This window comes from Stenella coeruleoalba (assembly GCF_951394435.1).
Source record: "Stenella coeruleoalba genome assembly, chromosome: 2".
Taxonomy (NCBI): Eukaryota; Metazoa; Chordata; class Mammalia; order Artiodactyla; family Delphinidae; genus Stenella; species Stenella coeruleoalba.
The window spans coordinates 168,315,511-168,330,652 of record NC_137147.1 but is presented as its reverse complement, the minus strand read 5'-3'; the positions used below and the strand labels follow the sequence as shown (position 1 = coordinate 168,330,652).

General features: G+C 36.4%; 2 protein-coding genes across 11 annotated transcripts in view; both read left to right on the top strand.

The window, feature by feature from the left end:
- NEBL (nebulette) overlaps positions 1 to 15,142 on the top strand; it is a 522,125-nt gene that overhangs the window by 423,869 nt on the left and 83,114 nt on the right. The gene's annotated exons all lie outside the window — the stretch shown is intronic.
- The window catches only part of LOC307181869 (nebulette-like), a gene marked incomplete at its 3' end in the record, with an annotated part of 57,759 nt that overhangs the window by 10,936 nt on the left and 31,681 nt on the right, over positions 1 to 15,142 (top strand). The window contains exon 4 of the mRNA XM_079912765.1: positions 9,283 to 9,393. Within this exon, the coding sequence (XP_079768891.1) occupies positions 9,283 to 9,393 (111 nt within the window). The remainder of the gene's footprint in view (positions 1 to 9,282; positions 9,394 to 15,142) is intronic.

Sequence of the window (15,142 nt, the reverse complement as noted above, 5' to 3'; positions counted from 1 at the left end):
CAGTAAACACTTGTAAAATGGATTTTTGTTCAATTTATTGATTTCCTTTCTAAGGGGATGTTTCCTTTTACATAGTTTATGTTTTTCATGCTACATTTTTGGTTAGTAATAATAAATACAAAGAAATGCTTACTATGTGTCAGGTAGTGTTCTATGCATTTCACATATATTTATATCATTTAATCCTCACAACTGCATGAGATATCCTCATTTTGGAGATGTAGAAACTGAAGCACAGAGAGGTTAGGTAACTTGCCCAAGGTTGCACAGCTAATACATGGCAGAGCCAGCACATGAACATGGATAGATTGGCTGCAGAGTCTGGGTTCTTAACTATACCCCTTACCACCGCTTTTTACTATTTCTATCCCTCTTTTTCTTATTAAACAAGTTACTTCTTTTTTCAGAATCTTTTTACTTTTAAGTAGAGGATACCTAGATAATTTTAAAATAGTCTGAAAATAGATTACTCTTGAACAATACCAAGTATTGTTATCCTTTGCAGAATATCTTTAAGTACTTCATTATCACAAACTTAAATGTCCACTATGTACCCAGCTTGGCAGTAAGCTAATCTCAGCTCTGCACATGAAGCTAAAAATATATGCCAGGGTTCTGCATGGCTGACCATGACCAATATGCCCCCTTTTTTTCCTGCCAACACCTGGTAACCCAGCCACTTGCCGATCACACGGACTACTTTATAAAGCAAGAAATTACAACACTTGATATTTGACAACATTTATGCAATAATAATAATAATAAGCAGCAATTACGCGATAAAGAAAAGAAACAATCTTTTCTTGTTTTTATACTTGGGAAGGTAAGATTTTCAGGTATTTACATCTTAATTGCTTTGGAAGGGCACGACTTTTCTCAAATTTTTATGGCATAAACACATCTATAGTACACAAATATGTGCACATAGAACTTAACATACAAAATAATCCATACTGTACATTTTGGAATCTATCTCTTTTTTTCCAGAATAGGTTATCACTTACATTAGAATATGCACCCTTATGTGTGCTCTCAAGGAACATCACTGCCCAGTGTTATAGTCACTGAACTTGTTAGAAAGGAAAAACCTGGATTCCAAAGAAGGTATCTATTTCAAAGATTTATGTAATTGTAATAACATTTCTTTAGATTTACATAAATCTATTTTATTATTGTTAAAATTTCGATTCTCAATTGCCTAATAAGACAGGCAAGAAAGTAGAACTATTTGATAGTGTCTGTGATAATTATAGAACTAACCTTTTACTGTGTCCAAATAGTATCAGATTTGTGCCAACCTGAATTAGAGTATTAGTATTAGGCAAATACTAAAATTTAACTGTGTTCCAACTTCTATTGAAAAGTATCCTAAACTTTTGACACTGGAACAAAATATTATCTTAAAATCAATTTGCAAACATTCTCAGATGCTTACATCCAAACTAGAGTGATGAGGTGAAGTTAGCTAGGTTAATACTCCTTGTAGAAAATGGCTGATAGGAAGAAACGCCTTACAAAAAAGAGAGAGAGACAGATGTGGAGATTTTAGGAAGCCATTTTGTTAGATAACTCTCATTAAAACTTTTACAGGCAAAGATCACAAAGAAATCTTCTGGAAATGGATGGGCTGTGCCATGAAGTGCTGTGACCCTTCTCACCAGAGCTGTCTCAAGCAGAGACTAAATAATCCCTTATCACAGAAGTGATATAGGCTACTCAGGCGTCCGACCTGAGGAGATTTATGAGAGCTTATGTTTTTATCTACAGTGGCCACAAGGTCCTGTTTCAGGAGCTTCAGGGCTGCCTGTGTTATGGGATTAAAAGTACATTTACCTATATAGTAGTTATGAAATATACTGTAAATCAGAAATATATGTATATATGAGATATAAACATATAAGATGGAATATATAACATAAATGTGTGTATTATTTGCGTAAACATATTTACGTATAATTTATATAAGACTACTACAAGCATCTTCCACTAGTTAGGCATCTAGTATCATAGCAACCTTAATTCACAAGGTTGGAAGAAAACAGTATTAATCTAGGGAAATGCCACACATTAATGACAAATCCTAAGAAATCAAATTTATCAGAAAATTTATTAGTGTGACATAATTTTCCATTAGCTATTTTAAGGGCGAAAATTAATATGATAAAGTTCAGCTGCCTCCAATTTGATGTAATCTTAATTCTAAAGTGGTGCTTAGCAGCAGCTATAAATGAAATGACTATTTTAATGCTGCAAGTAGAAAATTACATAGCCTTTTTAAGAAAGAGTGCTTTTTAAAATTGTGCTTGATGACTCACCACTTCTATGATAACCCGCAAAATGATCAGCTGCATTGGTTATAAGTTCACAAGTATCATAGTCAAAAACGCAAAATCAACCAGGCATCCAGCAGAAAGGAGACAGGCATATGCCAGTTTTTTTTTTCCTTATAACAGATCTCATAGAAGTTGTTTCTTGGCTTAAGAGACTTGGCCACTCACTAAACTCCTCCTTCCTTCCCACAAGTTATAACATATAATGTAATGAAACTGAGATAATGGACTTTCTCAGTCTGAATGGAGGTTCTTAATGGGTATCCTGTTTAACATAATTAATTGGTGAAAATGTAAACGATAAGTTCATCAGAATTAGATATCCTGATGGATTAAATCAACGGACAGACTCTAGCAAGATGAATTAACCCTGGAATAATGTGAGGTGCTGTATGCGAGGCCTAATACTCAACCAGATGTGGGATCAGGGCTGAGCAGGAGTGGACAAGACCTAGGGGCATTAGCTGACAGAAATCTCAACACAGTAATCAAAAGGAAAATGGTGTGATCCATGGAGGTGTTACTAGCATGTAGCACATTTGAGATGATAACCTAGATTAAACTGAACAGTTCTAATTAGGATAGGTCAGGCCATATCTGGGATATTGTGGACACCTTAAGAAAGAGGTGGAAACATTGGAATTGTACTTCAGAGAGCGTTTAGAGTGTACAGGGGTTCAGTACCTTAATCTACACAGACAGGTCCGGGGAATGGAAGCCACTGACAGCTGTGTTCCCATGTTTGGAGTTCTGTCCTGTGAACCAGATTCTTCCCTTATGGCCAAATGGATGCAGCTCCTGGGAGATAGACTTGAGTTTCATTAAAGGAGGAACTTTGTATCAGCATCTTCAAAATTTAGAGACCGTGATACCCAGGTTGAGTTCTCTTTCACTGGAAGTTTTCAAGAAAAACTCAGTGGGGGAAGCCAGAGAAGGGATTTGAACATTGATATTTGTGCTAGATGACGTTCCCTTTTTTTTGGTAGGATTGGATGCTTTTACTTAAAAAAATTATTTTTGTAATTATCACTTTAATCCTTGAGACAAGTATATTATCTAAGTTAAGTGGGTGGTTAATTCTACTTATTAAAGCCTACGAGGAGTTTAAGCTCGTGAGAATGTTTAATAAACCCATTTATTCATTCATTCACTAAACATTTATTGCATTTCTGTTCTGTGTCATTCAGTATGACTGGCACAGGATATTAAAAGATATGTAAGATACGGACACAGCTCTCAAGGAGCTCATGTTGGTAAAAAGTTTTCCCTTAAGTGTAACTGTATTCTTTCAATAAGAATTAGATCTTGTTTTGTTCTTGGTGACCACTGTTCTAAGTTACCTTTTTTAAGTTACCTTTATTCTTTTTTTTTTAAGTTACCTTTTTTAAGTTACCTTTTTTAAGTTACCTTTATTCTGTGCCAAGTAATTCCAATTCCATTTAGTATCTTATTATTAAACTTTTAATATATATATTTTAAATTAATTTTGAAATAATTCATTAATTTATTCTTGTTTTATTCTCATCCGTTTAGTTATTCTTGTTTTTTTAATTTACTTTTTTATATAGTATGTTCTTATTAGTCATCGATTTTATACACATCAGTGTATACATGTCAATCCCAATCGCCCAATTCATCACACCACCATCCCCCCCCCCGCGGCTTTCCCCCCTTGGTGTCCATACGTTTGTTCTCTACATCTGTGTCTCAACTTCTACCCTGCAAAGAGGTTTATCTGTACTATTTCTCTAGGTTCCACATACATGCATTAATATATGATATTTGTTTTTCTCTTTCTGACTTACTTCACTCTGTATGACAGTCTCTAGATCCATCCATGTCTCAACAAATGACCCAATATCGTTCCTTTTTATGGCTGAGTAATATTCCATTGTATATATGTATCACATCTTCTTCATGCATTCATCTGTCGATGGGCATTTAGTTGCTTCCATGACCTGGCTATTGTAAATAGTGCTGCAATGAACATTGGGGTGCATGTGTCTTTTTGAATTATGGTTTTCTCTGGGTATATGCCCAGTAGTGGGACTGCTGGGTCATATGGTAATTCTATTTGTAGTTTTTTAAGGAACCTCCATACTGTTCTCCATAGTGGCTGTATCAATTTACATTCCCACCAACAGTGCCAGAGGGTTCCCTTTTCTCCACACCCTCTCCAGCATTTATTGTTTGTAGATTTTCTGATGATGCCCATTCTAACTGGTGTAAGGTGGTACCTCATTGAGGTTTTGATTTGCATTTCTCTAATAATTAGTGATGTTGAGCAGCTTTTCACGTGCTTCTTGGCCATCTGTATGTCTTCTTTGGAAAAATGTCTATTTAGGTCTTCTGCCCATTTTTGGATTGGGTTGTTTGTTTCTTTAATATTGAGCTGCATGAGCTGTTTATATATTTTGGAGATTAATCCTTTGTCTGTTGATTTGTTTGCAAATGTTTTCTCCCATTCTGAGGGTTGTCTTTTCATCTTGTCTGTGGTTTCCTTTGCTGTGCAAAAGCTTTTAAGTTTCATTAGGTCCCATTTGTTTATTTTTGTTTTTATTTCCATGACTCTAGGAGGTGGATCAAAAAAGATCTTGCTGTGATTTATGTCAAAGAGTGTTCTTCCTATGTTTTCCTCTAAGAGTTTTATAGTGTCCAGTTTTACATTTAGGTCTCTAATCCATTTCGAATTTATTTTTGTGTTTGGTGTTAGGGAGTGTTCTAATTTCATTCTTTTACGTGTAGCTGTCCAGTTTTCCCAGCACCACTTATTGAAGAGACTGTCTGTTCTCCATTGTATATCCTTGCCTCCTTTGTCATAGATTAGTTGACCATAGGTGTGTGGGTTTATCTCTGGGCTTTCTATCTTGTTCCATTGATCTATGTTTCTGTTTTTGTGCCAGTACCATATTGTCTTGATTACTGTAGCTTTGTAGTGTAGTCTGAAGTCAGGGAGTCTGATTCCTCCAGCTCCGTTTTTTTTCCCCTCAAGACTGCTTTGGCTATTCAGGGTCTTTTGTGTCTCCATACAAATTTTAAGATGATTTCTTCTAGTTCTGTAAAAAATGCCATTGGTAATTTGATAGGGATTGCATTGAATCTGTAGATTGCTTTGGGTAGTATAGTCATTTTCACAGTATTGATTCTTCCAATCCAAGAACATGGTATATCTCTCCATCTGTTGGTATCATCTTTAATTTCTTTCATCAGTGTCTTATAGTTTTCTGCATACAGGTCTTTTTTCTCCCTAGGTAGGTTTATTCCTAGGTGTTTTATTCTTTTTGTTGCAATGGTAAATGGGAGTGTTTCTTTAATTTCTCTTTCATATTTTTCATCATTAGTGTATAGGAATGCAAGAGATTTCTGTGAATTAATTTTGTATCCTGCAACTTTACCAAATTCATTGATTAGCTCTAGTAGTTTTCTGGTGGCATTTTTAGGATTCTCTATGTATAGTATCATGTCATCTGCAAACAGTGACAGTTTTACTTCTTCTTTTCCAGTTTGGATTCTTTTCATTTCTTTTTCTTCTCTGATTGCCGTGGCTAGGACTTCCAAAACTATGTTGAATAATAGTGGTGAGAGTGGGCATCCTTGTCTCGTTCCTGATCTTAGAGGAAATGCTTTCAGTTTTTCACCATTGAGAATGATGTTTACTGTGGGTTTGTCGTACATGGCCTTTATTATGTTGAGGTAGGTTCCCTCTATGCCCACTTTCTGGAGAGTTTTTATCATAAATCGGTGTTGAATTTTGTCAAAAGCTTTTTCTGCATCTATTGAGATGATCATATGGTTTTTATTCTTCAATTTGTCAATATGGTGTATGACATTGATTGATTTGCTTATATTGAAGAATCCTTGCATCCCTGGGGTAAGTCCCACGTGATCATGTGTATGATCCTTTTAATGTGTTGTTGGATTCTGTTTGCCAGTATTTTGTTGAGGATTTTTGCATCTATATTCATCAGTGATATTAGTCTATAATTTTCTTTTTTTGTAGTATCTTTGTCTGGTTTTGGTATCAGGGTGATGGTGGCCTCATAGAATGAGTTTGGGAGTATTCCTTCCTCTGCAATTTTTTAGAAGAGTTTGAGAAGGATGGGTGTTAGCTCTTCTCTAAATGTTTGATAGAATTCACCTGTAAAGCCATCTGGTCCTGGACTTTTGTTTGTTGGAAGATATTTCATCACAGTTTCAATTTCATTACTTACGATTGGTCTGTTCATATTTTCTGTTTCTTCCTGGTTCAGTCTTGGAAGGTTGTACCTTTCTAAGAATTTGTCCATTTCTTCCAGGTTGTCCATTTTATTGCCATGGAGTTGCTTGTAGTAGTCTCTTAGGATGCTTTGTATTTCTGCGGTGTCTATTGTAACTTCTCCTTTTTCATTTCTAATTTTATTGATTTGAGTCCTCTCTCTCTTTTTCTTGATGAGTCTGGCTAATGGTTTATCAATTTTGGTTATCTTCTCAAAGAACCAGCTTTTAGTTTTATTGATCTTTGCTATTGTTTTCTTTATTTCTATTTCATTTATTTCTGCTCTGATCTTTATGATTTCTTTCCTTCTGCTAACTTTGGGTTTTGTTTGTTCTTCTTTCTCTCGTTCCTTTAGGTGTAAGGTTAGATTGTTTATTTGAAATTTTTCTTATTTCTTGAGGTAGGCTTGTATAGCTATAAACTTCCCTCTTAGAACTGCTTTTACTGCATCCCATAGGTTTTGGATCATCGTGTTTTCGTTGTCATTTGTCTCTAGGTATTTTTTGATTTCCTCTTTGATTTCTTCAGTGATCTCTTGGTTATTTAGTAATGTATTGTTTAGCCTCCATGTGTTTGTGTTTTTTACGTTTTTTTCCCTGTAATTCATTTCTAATCTCATAGCATTGTGGTCAGAAAAGATGCTTGATATGATTTCAATTTTCTTAAATTTACTGAGGCTGGATTTGTGACCCAAGATGTGATCTATCCTGGAGAATGTTCCATGCGCACTTGAGAAGAAAGTGTAATCTGCAGTTTTTGGATGGAATGTCCTATAAATATCAATTAAATCTATCTGGTCTATTGTATCATTTAAAGCTTCTGTTTCCTTATTTATTTTCATTTTGGATGATCTGTCCATTGGTGTAAGTGAGGTGTTAAAGTCCCCCACTATTATTGTGTTACTGTCGATTTCCTCTTTTATAGCTGTTAGCAATTGCCTTATGTATTGAGGTGATCCTATGTTTGGTGCATATATATTTATAATTGTTATATCTTATTCTTGGTTTGATCCCCTGATCATTATGTAGTGTCCTTCCTTCTCTCTTGTAACATTCTTTATTTTAACGTCCATTTTATCTGATATGAGTATAGCTACTCCAGCTTTCTTTTGATTTCCATTTGCATGGAATATCTTTTTCCATCGCCTCACTTTCAGTCTGTATGTGTCCCTAGGTCTGAAGTGGGTCTCTTGTAGACAGCATATATATGGGTCTTGTTTTCGTATCCATTCAGCAAGCTTTTGTTGGTTGGAGCATTTAGTCCATTCACGTTTAAGGTAATTATGGATATATATGTTCCTATGACCATTTTCTTAATTGTTTTGGGTTTGTTTTTGTAGGTCCTTTTCTTCCCTTGTGTTTCCCACTTAGAGAAGTTCCTTTAGCATTTGTTGTAGAGTTGGTTTGGTGGTGCTGAATTGTCTTAGCTTTTGCTTGTCTGTAAAGCTTTTGATTTCTCCATCGAATCTGAATGAGATCCTTGCCGGATAGAGTAATCTTGGTTGTAGTTTCTTCCCCTTCATCACTCTAAGTATATCACGCCACTCCCTTCTGGCTTGTAGAGTTTCTGCTGAGAAATCAGCTGTTAACCTGATGGGAGTTCCCTTGTATGTTATTTGTCATTTTTCCCTTTCAATAATTTTTCTTTGTCTTTAATTTTTGCCAGTTTGATTACTATGTGTCTCGGCGTGTTTCTCCTTGGGTTTATCCTGTATGGGACTTGCTGCGCTTCCTGGACTTGGGTGGCTATTTCCTTTCCCATGTTAGGGAAGTTTTCAACTATAATCTCTTCAGATATTTTCTGGGGTCCTATTTCTTCACTCACTGAGCAAATATTTATTGCAGTTTATGTCAGGCACTATTCTGGGTTCTGAGCAGGTATTGAACTAGACAGTTATATTCTAGTACGAGAAGACAGAAAATAAGTAATTTTACAAAAATTAAACTGAGTAATTTAAACTTGTGAAGGGAATAAATAGGATAATATGGCATTAGACTGAGGTAAGGGGATAATTTGCTGTCTTATGGATCTTCTTCAGTTTCTAACTCTGTTGAGGTTGGTGAGTTCTACTTCTGAAGTACTTCTGATTATTCTCATGTCTTCTCTCCAACCCTGTGTGGGACAGATTTAATATGGTGATGATGGGTGGCATCGCTATGATGCTTATTTCCCTAACAGAGAACAAGGCTTGACATATGTGAAAATTTTGTTATATTTTCTCCCGAAGTTTAGGGCTTTTAATAAGGTTTATATTCTATTATAGCTGTGCCTCCATAAAAGCATAACAATCAATTAAAAAATGAACAATTCACTTCTAAATATCCAGTCACTTCCCCAGTTTTGTCATTTGCTTTCCCGAGCTTCAAACCTTGAACATGTATGACCCTAAAACCTCTTGGATGTGGAAGATTTCCCAAAACCATAGCTGAGATTGAAGCTACATGAATGCGAGTGGGGATTTCAGCGTGTGGACAAAGACGTTTGAAATAAATGACAAAGAGTTAGAATTAGGAGTCTAAACAGAAGCACAAAGATTAAAGTATTATGTATATTATTTTGTTACAGAAGCTTAGGCAAATTTGACCATTAATGGTGGTATTCAACTATATGAAATCCTAACGGAACACTGAAATTTAAAAGGTAAGAAATTTCATACACCTGTAAATGAAAGTAACAATTATTTGTGTTTTTCTTAAGGTTGCTTACAAGCAGAAGCACGATGCTGCCAAAGGATTCTCAGATTATGCCCACATGAAGGAACCGCCTGAGATCAAACATGCCATGGAGGTGAATAAGCACCAGAGTCACGTAAGCAAGCCATTCCTCATGATTTTCTGGAACATTGTAGTTAACTGACATCAGGGCTGATGGGTATGTTGTTGAAGTTTAAATGTTACAACATTCCTGTTCAAAAAGAACTCCAAACTTTCTTTTACTTTTATGTCCCAGTGTTCAGTCAGAAGCACATCTGAATTATTCTGTCAATTGTTATTAGAACCTTGTAGAGTGCCTTCAAAATGTCAGGCACTTGCAGACCTGGGAAATTGGGTTTTTAACAGCAATTCCTAGAACTTCTGTGACTTGATGGCGTTACTCCCATGGTTTACAGTGCAGAATTGCAGAAGAACTGGGATGCTAGTGAGATTGTACCCCACTGGGGTTTCTTTTGGAATTCATGTGAGGGGCAGACTGTCACACTTAAGACCCAAGAGGAGTAGGAAAGCAATAGATGTGTAACGGCCGGCTTAGAAGCAGAAGCCGAGAGAGAGGAAACAAGCCCATAGAAAACACATTTATTCTTTGGCTATAAGGTAACAAGTACATCAAAACCTTCATGTGTTTACTCAATTACCACTACTATCTTGGGGGCCTAGAAGAATATTTCTTCCTGAAATTTCAGTGGAAGCTTATTTGTCTCCTTATCATGAATTCTTTGCTTTCTAGAAGGAATGTAAGAACTGTTTGTCAGGTTCTTTTTGCGTTAGAATCAGTTAAGATAAAGTGTTTGCCTTCGTTGGGTTAAAAAGCTCCCTTTCTTTGAAAAGTACCTGAAACATCTCTGTCATCTCACACAGGCTCTGCCCCACCACTTAGTTCTCTTACTGAATGGTGCTTTGCTGCCTCAGGGCCTCCAGAGCCCCAGCTGTGCAGTGTCTCTTTGTAGGATGGCAACAGTTATCTGATATTAAATTGCAATAGGTCAATGTTTGAGTAAAAGCTGAGTGAGCTTCTACATTTTAATCCAAGTGTATAAACACATGCCGATACCAAAAGTGCTTTTCTAAAATGGGTTAAGATTGATAAGAGATGAAGAAGCTACATGGCTGTAATTACCAGCAAGGCCATTTCACCAGGAGGCTTTATGAGAACTTGACTATCATAATCATAATAACTACCACTTAGCGAGCACTGCCGCGCACAAGAGACGGTGCCGAGACTTTGATCATTTCCAGTTCTTGCAAAATCTGTGTACTGATTCCCATTTTGCAGATGAAGAAAATGAGACTAAAGAATCAAACTCCCTAGTCCACTCTTTCCATTACACCCTGCTGCCTCCCTCTTGAAGGTCACTGGTTATTGGTCAAGATTTTAAATGAAAATTTTAAAATGTAGGGCAAAATAGGTTATCATTAGAATTCAGATCAGTGGATCCAGTGCATCTGCAAGAAAGAAAAACTGGACCCTGAGCTTCCACTGTTTGAAGCGGAAGAAACTTTGAACTCCCATAGATGGCGTGGCTTCGAGGGTGGTCTGGTGGTCTGGGGAGATGGCTGGCAGTACACAGCTCCTGGGGAGACCCTTTCTAACTCTAAAATTCAATGAAATTCAAATACGGAAGTTCCTTATCATAGACCTGAGGTTATTATTTTAACTCTGCCTTTTCTTTTAAAAAATCTTTGATTGAGGGATTGAGGGAATAGAGTATAAAGCCCTTTTCTCCTCCATTCAATACTGTGTACTTATGGGAGAAGGATGTGTTTACTTACAGTCCTGTGTCTGCTTGGCTCAACCTTTACATGCAAAGTTTGTACATATAATAGGATTTAGAAAGTGTTTAAGACTATTTACTCAGATTTAAGGGGAGAATGATATTTGTATTCTACCTGTGAAGTAGTTGATATTCCCCTAGAGTCAAGTCACTTAGAATAATACATCTGTTGTCCCAAAGATATGAAATTTAAACGTGGGTCTGGAAAACCACAGGAAAGCAAGTACGTCTCTTGGTTCAGTAGGTGAGGCTGCAGCATCTCCGTGAAAGACCGTGTCTCCCAGAAGACTTCAGTAAAATGAAATTCATTTGCAGAGAATTTAACTAATAGGGTTACCTTTTCATCATGCGGAATGTCACTTTGCACTGTGCCTATTAATGACTTAATTTAATTTAAAATAAAATACGTTGTCACATGTGCATCTGATTTACCTAGAAACAGTGCATGTCAGCATCTTTGCTTATCTTTTTATGTTTCCACCAAAATCGAGTCAGCTTTCTGATATCTGTTAGAGGACCAAGAAACTGGGATGATTACAGTTAATAGCTTTTAATTTCTACCTCCTTTTTGGTCAAACTTTTCAATGGGCCAAATGGAGTCAATCATCAGTGGGCCAAATGGAATCATTTTTCTTTCAGAACCTTACTGTCCCTTATGCCTTTGCAGATGTGAATAAGCAGGGTGGGGGAGAGGATTCTTTCTGACTGGCCAACTGAATTTCCACCTCTGAATAACTGAGAGTTCCAAGGGGAAGAGTATTCTGGGGGCAGTAGTCTCTTCTTTCACCCCAAATTCAATGATCATGGAACAGGAAAAAATTATTTCTCATAATATCCTCCACTGTCACATATGATAGAAAAGGAGTTGGGAGTCGGGCCAGGGTTAAAATGCTTCCTTTGCCACGTGTTGCCTGGATGACCTTGGACACGTTACAAATGTCTCCAAATCTGTTTTTGTTTTTTTTTTTTTCATCTGTAAAGTTGGGGCAATGATACCCATCTCACAGGGCTCTTGCAAGTGATAAATGAGATATGATATGTAAAGGGCTCTGTAGAAGAGCCAGTCCGTAAAATATTAGTTCTGTTTGGTTCTCCTTCAGTTTTAAAGGGTGATTTAAGAGTTTAGGGTGATACATATAGATGATTCACTTTGTTGTACAGCAGAAACTAACACAACATTGTAAAGCAATTATACTCCAATAAAGATACTAAAAAAAAAAGTTTAGGGTGATATCATAGTTAATTCAAAACAATGAAACTAGATGAGATTTCTAAAAAGGCCAAATCAATATGAAATTTATATTAAGAAGCATTTAGGTTAGAAGGGCATATTCAGAAGGTTCCTGAACCCAGTTAACTACCTATCTTGTTGATACTGCAGTCAAAAAATGATTTAAAAGAGCCAATCTAAATTTTTTTGTATCTTCAGGGATGTACCCCTGCCAAATTTTTTCTAATGTAATTAGAGGAACTGGAGATATTCTATCCTGTTACTTTCCCCTAAAGATGGGCTTGAAATGAAAACCCCCGTAACATTAATAGTTTTCATGAATCTTATCAGAGACATGAAGTCCAGTACTCCTAAAGTAAGTCAAACAAATTTTAAACTGCCATTTTAAGTTTTATAAATAATGTGGTCTGTATAGACTTGTGATGAAATTAGAGTGGTAAACTTTCCCAAAATGCCATATTGGTAATCAGTTCAATGTGTATTAGAAAGAAGTATCCAGCAGGGGAAACCAGAGACATAATGTTCTTTTCAAGAATGATATATGTACTTTCTTAACATTAATAAAAAGTTTTCTCTTAGAGGAAAACATAGGCAGAACACTCTTTGACATAAATCACAGCAAGATCTTTTTTGACCCACCTCCTAGAGTAATGGAAATAAAATAAAAAATAAACAAATGGGACCTAATGAAACTTAAAAGCTTTTGCATAGCAAAGGAAACCATAAACGACGAAAAGACAACCTTCAAATGGGAGAAAATATTTGCAAACGAAGCAGCTGACGAAGGATTAATCTCCAAAATATACAAGCAGCTCATGCAGCTCAATATCAGAAAAAACAAACAGCCCAATCCAGAAATGGGCAGAAGACCTAAATAGACATTTCTCCAAAGAAGACATGCAGATTGCCAACAAACACATGAAAGAATGCTCAACATCACTAATCATTGGAGAAATGCAAATCAAAACCACAAAGAGGTATCACCTCACCTCGGTCAGAATGGCCATCATCAAAAAATCTACAAACAATAAATGCTGGAGAGGGTGTGGAGAAAAGGGAACCCTCTTGCACTGTTGGTGGGAATGTAAATTGATACAGCCACTATGGAGAACAGTATGGAGGTTCCTTAAAAAACTACAAATAGAACTACCATATGACCCAGCAGTCCCACTACTGGGCATATACCCTGAGAAAACCATAATTCAAAAAGATACATGTACCACAAAGTTCACTGCAGCACTATTTACAATAGCCAGGACATGGAAGCAACCTAAATGTCCATTGACAGACAAGTGGGTAAAGAAGATGTGGCATATATATGCAATGGAATATTACTCAGCCATAAAAAGGAACGAAACTGAGTTATTTGTAATGAGGTGGATGGACCTAGAGTCTGTTATACAGAGTGAAGTAACTCAGAAAGAGAAAAACAAATACCGTATGCTAACACACATATATGGAATCTAGAAAAATGGTACTGATGAGCCTAGTAGCAGGGCAGGAATAAAGACGCAGATGTAGGGAATGGCCTTGAGGACACGGGGTGAAGGGTAAGCTGGGACGAAGTGAGAGAGTAGCATTGACATATATACACTACCAAACGTAAAATAGCTAGCTAGTGGGAAGCTGCTGCATAGCACAGGGAGATCAGCTCAGTGCTTTGTGACCACCTGGGGGGGTGGGATAGGGAGGGTGGGAGGGAGGCTCAAGAGGGAGGAGATATGGGGATATATATATACTTATAGCTGATTCACTTTGTTGTGCAACAGAAACTAACACAACATTGTAAAGCAATTATACTCCAGTAAATATAAAAAAAAACCCTAATAAGCAGACAATTTCTATTCCATCAGACAGAGAGAAATCTTAAGGATAAATCAGTTAAATGATACTGGAAAAACATTTGTGACTCTGTGATTCCGTGATGTGACTTAAAATAACAGCGCTTTTAGAATTTAGTATTAAAATAGGTATATTAGTATTTTGTTCATAGTAATATCTATCCTGCTTTCTTCACAAGATTGTGGTGGTGATAAAATTAAATCATGTATAAGAAAACTTTTGTCAACTCTAAAATGCTTTGACAAACAATGATAATACTGCTAATAATGATAAACTGTTAGATACAGCTCTATATTTTACTCCACTGTTCAGAAAATTGAAAAACAGTTTTGTTTTCTGATGAATATCAGATCCTGCATTTACTTTTATTTCAAAGGTTTATATTTTCCTTTAAAAATAATATTTATGATTTAATGATTTAGTTGTTTTTTACATGCAGCAAACCCAAACAGAAATAAGTCTTATTAAGATAGAATTTCCAGTCCATGTGACTACCTGATGACACTTGGAGGGCTTCTCTAATGTAAGAGGTTATGACAAAAGAATTTCTTGAGGCTGACTGAACTGATGTTTTGAGATTATGACTGAATACAGTTTACACTACTTACTTCTGTCCTACATACCTATCCTGTCTAGTTTCTTCTCACCAAGAATCATTTTAACCTTCACCAGAGGAGCAAAGGGAATGAATGAGTTCGGGGCCAGTTGGATTTGATTTCTTTTAGTCTGTCTGCTCACGTTGCCCTTAGCCTCACAGGTGTGTCTGTCTGTGGCTTCCATCCTGCCTGCCATCCCTCAGCTCTCAATCTTTGCATCTCCAAGTGCTTGAATTTCACTGTATGGACCATCATGGTGGAGGTTTTGCTTTTCTCTAGTTTATTAACTCACCTATTGAAGAATCTCAAATCACTGTTGTCTAAACATGAAGAGCTTTGCTGCAGAGTCACTGGGAATCCTTTGCTCAATGTGTCTGGCTGTACGTGAAGAATAAACGC